Consider the following 8453-nt stretch of genomic DNA (forward strand, 5'->3'; position numbering starts at 1 on the left):
CTCCAGCCTCCAACACATTTTCATCAGTGAAGCTGGGTGATCCAGCAAACCTGGAATGGATTTCCTAAAAGTAATTTGCTATTTGTTAACAAATGCTTTCAAGCCAAGTTTGCTGGATCACCCAGTTTCACTGATGAAAATGTATTTTCTCTAGTCTTGGAGACCCATTGAGTTTATACTATGGTCAAAAAGGCCACTTAGCCTTAAATATGCTTTATATCTTTTTTTTCATTCAGGTTAGTCAAATGTTTCACAGTTCTACTGTACAAGTCAATGCTGTGCAACCTCCCTCTAACATTCCAGTATATGTGGACAAAGCTATGGGCTCAGAGAGAAGGCACTGTTTGGGACATTGCTTCATAAACCAGGGTTCCATAAACCCTAGGATTCCTCCAGAGGTTGTTAGGGGTTCCTTGGGATAATTGACCAACATGTGGCCAAAGCCGGTAGCATGCACTAATTCAGTAGCAACACCTTGCAGGTTGATTAGGATTCCTTGAGCAATGAACGCCTTCTGCATCTTAGGTCAGTTACTACTGACACCAATAACTTTTTGGCTATCTGTAAGGGTGACATTCTTCAAAATGGCCAATGTAGGAGGCATTCTTCCCACTGACCATCACATTAATGTATAATATTGTTAATATTATCAGGGGTTATCTAGTACCTAAAAGTTATTTCAAGGGTCCCCCATGATAAAAATGTTGAAAAGGGCTGATTTAGGAAAACAGGAGCATTCGGAAGACGTGAATATATAATTATAGGAATGGAGCTAATGTAGCAGCCTAACACAGAAGATGAACTGCAGCAGATTACAAGATCTATGCGGCCAGCAATTACCATCATCAAAAAGAGAATGTTATACCGATATAATGACTCATTCTCCAGCTCACATACTGAAAATGATTTTATTTATCCATTTACATTAAATTGATATAAACTTGTCAAGAAAATTTCAAATCATAGGTTTCATAATAGCTTAAACATTTAAGAAAAAAAAACTCAAAAAATCAATAAATAAGCACAGACAATAAGTTAAACCATATCACAAACTGACCAGTATGTAACAAGAATGCTTTATCTACACAAAACATCCTATCTCACAACTTTTTTTTGTTCATTCTTAGAAATAGCCTCTGATCTCTGAACCAGCACATGCAGAAAAGCTGATTGGCTGTCTGTACAAAGTCCAGGGTTGAAAATTTACATGTGCCAAGTGGGCGTTTTGTGCCCCGCTGAACCCGCAGGGAAAAGTAGTATCAGCAATGCTTTAAAAGGACTGTAAATGGCAGTCTGCCAAATAATCATCATAAAAGTGCTGCTTGCCTTTAGAAAAAAAGGAAATAAGACTGAAATTACAGTATTACAGCTGTATTAAATAAAAATGCTTATCAAAACGGGCCTGGTTATTTCTTCAACAGAACGATTTTTCAGTGATATTTACAACACAAATAATATTATTTTGGAAAGTATATTGTGCTTAGAAATGTATTTTTTAAATGATAATGATAGTGGAAAAGATGGAAATAAGACAGTTGTGTAGGAGTTGGGTGATGTCTGATAGATTATACAAACCAGAGATATTAAATGTTTGTACATTACAACTGGAGAAAGCCATTGGTATAATGTAATGACAGTATAAAGTGCAATGACGTACAGTAAGGCCAGTTTTTCATGCTTTATGATTGGTGAATAATTGACCTCCTTGAGCTGGACACATAGGGATCATAGATCAGCATGGATTTTCCAATACTCTACATGTAATCAAGAATAAAAAAAAAATCCATTCACCATCTATGCTGCATCCAGCTGTCCCCCAAATTGGAGTGAAATGTTATCCCAGAGGTCGGTGAGGTCACTAATTCTGGAAACCAATCAGCAATCATCTTTCATTTCACTATTAACTTTAGTTATAGATAGCTGCATTCTAATTGGTTACCATGGATTACAGTACGTAATTACTCTTTGCACTATTTTACCTAATAGGTCACAAAATGCCAGAGTAGATTGTTGGTGTTCACAGCCATATTTAAAAAAGTCTGACTTTATGTTCTTACATATATCACCTCCATGTTTACAACCTTTTATCACAGGGATTAATAAAATACCACAAACTATTTTCTGCATGATAACAGACAGTTAGAAAAGCCTATAACTTAGTGCAATACATTTCTTATTGGTTTTTCAGGAACTTTTTTTTTTTAGTTTTGAACAGTGTGGAAAGTGTTTTAGTACTATTTGTAATGTTCTCAAGGAGATTTTGCCTTATTTCCCTTATTTCCTTTTCTGGTGACATTTTTACTAGGCCTGGAAGTATAGAGAATTTTCCAGAATTAAGGGGAAATATCAGAGGTCCACACTGTATACAAAACTAAATGAAAAGTTTTGTCTGAAGTTAGTAAGCACAAAATGTCCTTACTCATTATCATGCTGAAAAAGTGTTGTGAGAATTTGGTTTTCTTAGCATCATTTTTAAACTTGATTTCATTTGCATACAATCACATTTTATATACAGTCTGCAAACAATGAATTGCTGTATTTGCTTTGTTGCTTTTTAGAATTCTAAGATCTAAATAAGGATTTATTAAGTCCCAGTGATAGTGGGAAAGAAGGTAATTATTGTACCCCTGGCACAGAAATACATAAAGGGATATTTCTTTTTTTTTTTTTGATAACTACAAGAATAACATTTAACCATGGCAGAAAACCATTATGACTGTTCAGTGTTATATGGTTGTTCTGAAAGGGACCAGTAGGGATCTTTGGGGCCCAACTTTGCTAACGATTGCTGTCAATCTGAGCCTCAAGAATCCCTGGTTAATCTGAAATGCATTCACCTGTCTGTCAGTGAAATGCTGAGATCTCTGGCTTAGCATTGCTGGAGAGTCCAGGATAGACAGTGGTGGGTAGACAGTGGGGCAAGGGGGAAAAAAAGGGTATTAAGTAAAGCTCATGGAAACTGTGTGCTCAAGTGCTTTGCGGCGTAGGGAGGCAATGCTGGATCCCCTCCACACATCACTGCTGTCCGGAGAGCTGCAGAGCTGCGGGGAACCCGACACGTTGGTTGGACCCTGCAATGAGGTGGGCACCATGCCGGGGAAGGCGGATTGGTAGAGGTGTGACTGAAGCCCTGCGCCATTGGAGCCCATGTTGGACAAACCCATGGAGCTGGGGGGTGGGCCGGCTGCCAGGCTACACTGGGACAAAGACTGAGCCATTGCCTGTTGCCTTCCAAGGGAGGGAGGTAAGGGAAGTTGGGAGACCCCCATTCCAGCCGTGGCCCAGCGGGTATCATTGGCGTGGAAGGAGCATAGACTGTCGCCCATTGCTGCTGCCGCAGCGGCTGCTGCTGATGGGAACTGGGGCAATCCTGGTGTGGGCAGCAGAGTTCCGGGGGCACGAAATACATTGGTGGTCTTCTTGCGCTTCTTCCACTTAGCCCGCCTGTTCTGGAACCAGACCTAGAAGACACGACATAGACCAGACTTAGATCATTTTGAGCTCAATTTGCTTTGCTTTTATTTCTGCTTAAAGGTAAATGTAAATGTGTGACTAATGCCTACTGAGCAAACAGAACACTTAGTAAATACCCATACACTGCATTGTCTCTTAACACATCAGGAACCAAATTGGGTAACTTCAGGAGGATAAAATATGAAGGAATGTAATATATAAATAAAATATATATAGAATGAGAAAGATGAATGTTACTGATCGCTGTTGATATTATAAAAGAAATAAGCAATCATCACTCATAAATAAGCAATAGTTTAAATGAGCCATAATAAAAATAAAATAAGACATGTGCCATAATAAAATTACACTGAATACAGAAAACCTTGTAAGCAACAAATATACCTATTGTTCCCAAAAATAAAAACATATGAATGCAATATTATGATAGAAACTAAACACCTATTGCATTATGTTAAATTTAGAGTTTACATTTCTATTTAGAATTAATATTTCCTACAAATATGGAATCTCTTATTGGACTGATGTGTGGAAAGGATTTCAGCACTGGACAGCTCCAGCTCCTGTGCTTTGGCTCCATATAAGTCATCAGTGAACACCATGCACAATTATTATACAATATTAATGCAATGTATAGGAACACACTAACAAGCTGCCTGTGCTGTGTGATGATATTTGTATTTCTAGGTGTTTGTCTGGTTTGTGTGACATCCAGGACTCTTTATTTGGGAGTGTGAAATAATTAAATTCTGTTATGTTATCGGATAATTCGCGTTCATCAAATATAATCAATCATAATCAGTTTACATAATGATGATTGGTAGTCATGGTGTTAGTAGATTTTTTACTGTATTCATCTGGCAGCATATTAATGCAGAAAGAGGGGCTGCTAGGTTCTTTTGCCTTCCTCCAGTTCTCATTTCCCCTCTATTCTAGTCCTGACTCCTCCTGAAGGTGTCTATGGCCGGCTGATGGGCACCTCACTCATTGATATATGTAAGGGGCCACAGGGCCACACGTACTGGATTCTCCCTCATTGTGATCTCATGAATACATTTGACCTGTGCTGGGTACAGTCATCTGATATGAGGACAATCATCTCTTCCAATCTTAGGAGCATGGTCCCTCTCCAACATTGTAACCTCTGAAAAGCGCAGGAAGAAATCTGCAAATTGTCTTTTAATATAAATAATAATAGAAAAAATAACAACTGGGACCTGATACATATCACCCTAATAATCCTCAGCCTATCCCTGCTTTTCTTGTTTCTGTCGGATATACAATGATTATAGAGGGAATAAAACCTAACATGCCTTTTGTGCAGCACAAGGGAACATTCACACATTATTGGGCTGATTTACTAAAGTACTTACATATTATATTATTATATTACATATTATTACATAATACACGTGTGAAAATACCCTGCAAATACACACTGTAAATGTATTCACATACACTGCAAGCATCTAATGAAATAAAAAGCAAATTCCAATTCGCTATCCAAATATGGACGGGTAAAATAAAACAACATAAATATGCTTTTCACATAAGAAGTCAGATATTACCGCAATGTATTTTTAATCAGTTAAGTTAATTTCTCCCTTTCTCTCTCCACATATTTCAAAAGTTGCCTTTCAAGAAATTAATTATTGAAAAAGTGTGCTGTAACTTGTAGTACTAGGGTTCTTGTACTCAAATCCTATACATATTTCTTATTACCAATTTACATGCGATGGGCAGTGTACTATTATTTACATAAAAGTAAATATATATATATATATATATAGTTATAAATGTGAAGATTATTCTATGAACTGTAAAGTATAAAAAAAACAGTGACAGGTGCTCTTGACTTACTATTCTGTCTGTGACTTCTTCATAAAATCTAATACATTTTTCTATTTTCTCTATTTTTCACTCACACTAATATTCGCATAAGATTACTGTATACTGTAAAACTGTTTTATACAATAGAACAATCATCAGCACAATAAACATCACATTATACTAAGAATGAGCCTAGCCTGATTCTATTTAGGGATCCAGAATATAATACTTGGATATCTTATTAAATGAATACGTAAAATCGTCAGTGGGTATTATTTATATATTTTAGTTATATTAATTTCAAATGAGGATCTGAAGTCGTTTTGTCATGAATTAGAAAACAAAAAACACGAATATAGGAGGATATAGGAGAATTACAAATGGCTACAGGAGAGTACAAATCCGGAGCAATTCTAATATATATATATATATATATATATATATATTATTTCTGTTGATTTCATTCCTTCATATAGCTGCATTTATTTTAAATATCAGCTGGGTTAAATGCAGGTGAATTGCATTTTCTGTTTGGACCCGAATTATCCGCAAAAATATCATTTTTTGCTTGTCGGGTGATCACCTCGGTTTATACTAATAGTACAGAATGAACCCCAATAACTATTTCAATCGAAATTCTATATATGTATAAGGCAAACTCGCAATCCTTGTAATTAGAAGGAACAATAGAATGATTCCAGAGCCCATCTCATTACTCTCAGTATAATCAGTGATGTTGGAGTCTATGAGCTCCCCTCCAGCATCTGGCTAATACACAATATCTAGTACCATTGTGCATTGTGTTGCCATTGCTGTATTTAATGACACATTCTGAGAACAAGAAAGAAAGAATTATCGTCGGCCATTAAAGAAATCTAGGCGCTATTAAGGATGTAAACATTCCATGAATAATAGAGAACTTTGCTCCATTATGTTGGGGTGATTGCTAGAATTGCAGACACAAAATATCATTTTATGTGTCATGCTTTACTAGAGATGCAGCTCTGCACATCCATCAGGGCTGATGGCACAGGCATTAAACATCAGTGCGAATAGCTCCAGCCTAAGTATTATGTGAAGAGCTGGAGACAGATCTGATGGTGGGGAATGAGAAGCATGCCACTGCAGATGGATACAGCCAGGCACACTTTGACTTTTCAGCACCGATTAAATGGTGTTATCACTTCTGCAGAAGAATTTGCAACGAAATAAAGGGTGAGAGACCTGAAAAAAGAGCAATTTGCAACTCAGAGCATGGTGTCCAACTACATATATGTCCCTTGGATTTCTGGTCCTTAGTGTCAATTCCAATTCTTGGGAATTGTAATATTTTTGTCAAATTACGCATCGAATTTACGCATCCCATATTACGCATGATTTTTTAGGGTGACTTACAAAAGAAGCCAAAAAAATAGGAGGTTGCTTTAAGTGACCGACTATATTTTACATTTATTTCTATCGAAAAAAATAATCTCATTGTGCATTTAGCACGAATAATTCATGTTTAACATAAACAATAACACCCAATTGTGATCCAGAATTCCAACAGGTCTTAGAATGTTAGGGCAATAGATATTCGATGTGTAAAGATTTTAGGACATGTGGTTATAATTTACATTTTGACCAAGGTGAAGAACAAAAGATTGGTAATATTGTTTGAAGACCCATTGACAAAAGCCAGCCTGGATCAGTAGAAATATTCACTTTTTCTTATGTTTTATGGATAATTTATGTTACTTTGGCCAGGTTTCTTATTCTATTGCTACAGACATTTCTTTTTTGGTGTCTTACACACACAGATACACTTACCTATTCTGACACTTTTTTGAGATTTGAGGAGATATCCACATAAGTGTAGAAATGTCAGGCTGGGTTTTGCTACAGAGGCTCGTTAATTCCTCGGAACTAAGTGCTGTAATATACCGGAGAGGTATCTGAAAATATATTAGGCGTTTAATTCTCGCCCTGCGGATGGGCCGGGGATGGAGGAGAGGAGCACAGATGCCATTCTTTCTTTTTTCCTACAGACAACCTTTATAAAGACCTCACTGCAATCTCACCATTGGAGATGATTAATGGGAAGATTTGGTAGGAAATCTGGAGAGTTGTATTAAAGCTGGGATCTGAGCTTCATTTCGATCAGCCATCCGTGAACTCATGGCCGAATTCATTACACGTTAATAGTGCCGGGAGAGGGAGAACACACAATTCCTCCGTGACAACACCCAGCGCCTGGATCTATTAAGATGTGCTGGGTGACACCATCATTGCCGGACATTGCCGGGGACAGCAAGAATGGGGAATACATATATATGTGTCTCTGATTAACTATTTATATAAATCTGTCTTTGTAAAAGTATATATGTATATGCGTAACAATAAACTGTGGGTGCGTAAATACTTATGTGTCTTTGTAAAAATATTAAAAATTTATAAATTAGGGTGCAAATTATATCTGTGTTTTAATTGTGTAGAAATATATGTGTGTGCAGGTCTACATGTGTATATATATTTCTACATAGTTTCTTCAATTCTCATGTATACACAAATATGTATATTTGTTATATTTATAATAGTTAGACACATATACTTTTTAAAGATTAATAAGATATACACATTCATACATACATATTTATATATATATATATATATATATATATATATATATTATATTTTTTATCTGTGTGTGTAATACATTGAGACACCAATATGTGTGCATACAATGATCATTGCACAGCTGTGATGTGTGTATTTGTGGAATCTGATGATGAATGCATTGATGTGTATATTTCTCTTACTATAGATGTATGAATATACAGACACATCTATGTATGTATGGCACAGATACAATGGGGTACTCACCTCCATATATATACCCTGCTATGCCCCTTCTTTCTGTTATCCTCATACATACCCTATGATTCCTGCTCCTGTCACCCCAAGATACACCCCCTGTGACCCCCACTTCTGTACTAAGCCTCTTATACACAGCATGTAGTCCTTGTAACCCCCATCCCCCTTGCACCCCCTTAAACACCCTGTAGACCCCCTTACTTCTGTTATCCTCATACATACCCTATGATTCCTGCTCCTGTCACCCCAAGATACACCCCCTGTGAGCCCCACTTCTGTACTAAGCCTCTTATACA

General features: G+C 36.8%; 1 protein-coding gene across 1 annotated transcript in view; it reads right to left on the reverse strand.

Moving 5' to 3' along the window:
* Nucleotides 1–894: 894 nt before the first annotated feature.
* OTP (orthopedia homeobox) overlaps nucleotides 895–8453 on the reverse strand; it is an 11516-nt gene continuing 3957 nt past the window's right edge. Inside the window, exon 3 of the mRNA XM_072413802.1 lies at nucleotides 895–3461. Coding sequence (XP_072269903.1) covers nucleotides 2940–3461 — 522 coding nt within the window. The 3' untranslated portion in view covers nucleotides 895–2939. The remainder of the gene's footprint in view (nucleotides 3462–8453) is intronic.

The sequence above is a fragment of the Pyxicephalus adspersus genome, chromosome 6, assembly GCF_032062135.1.
Source record: "Pyxicephalus adspersus chromosome 6, UCB_Pads_2.0, whole genome shotgun sequence".
Taxonomy (NCBI): domain Eukaryota; kingdom Metazoa; phylum Chordata; class Amphibia; order Anura; family Pyxicephalidae; genus Pyxicephalus; species Pyxicephalus adspersus.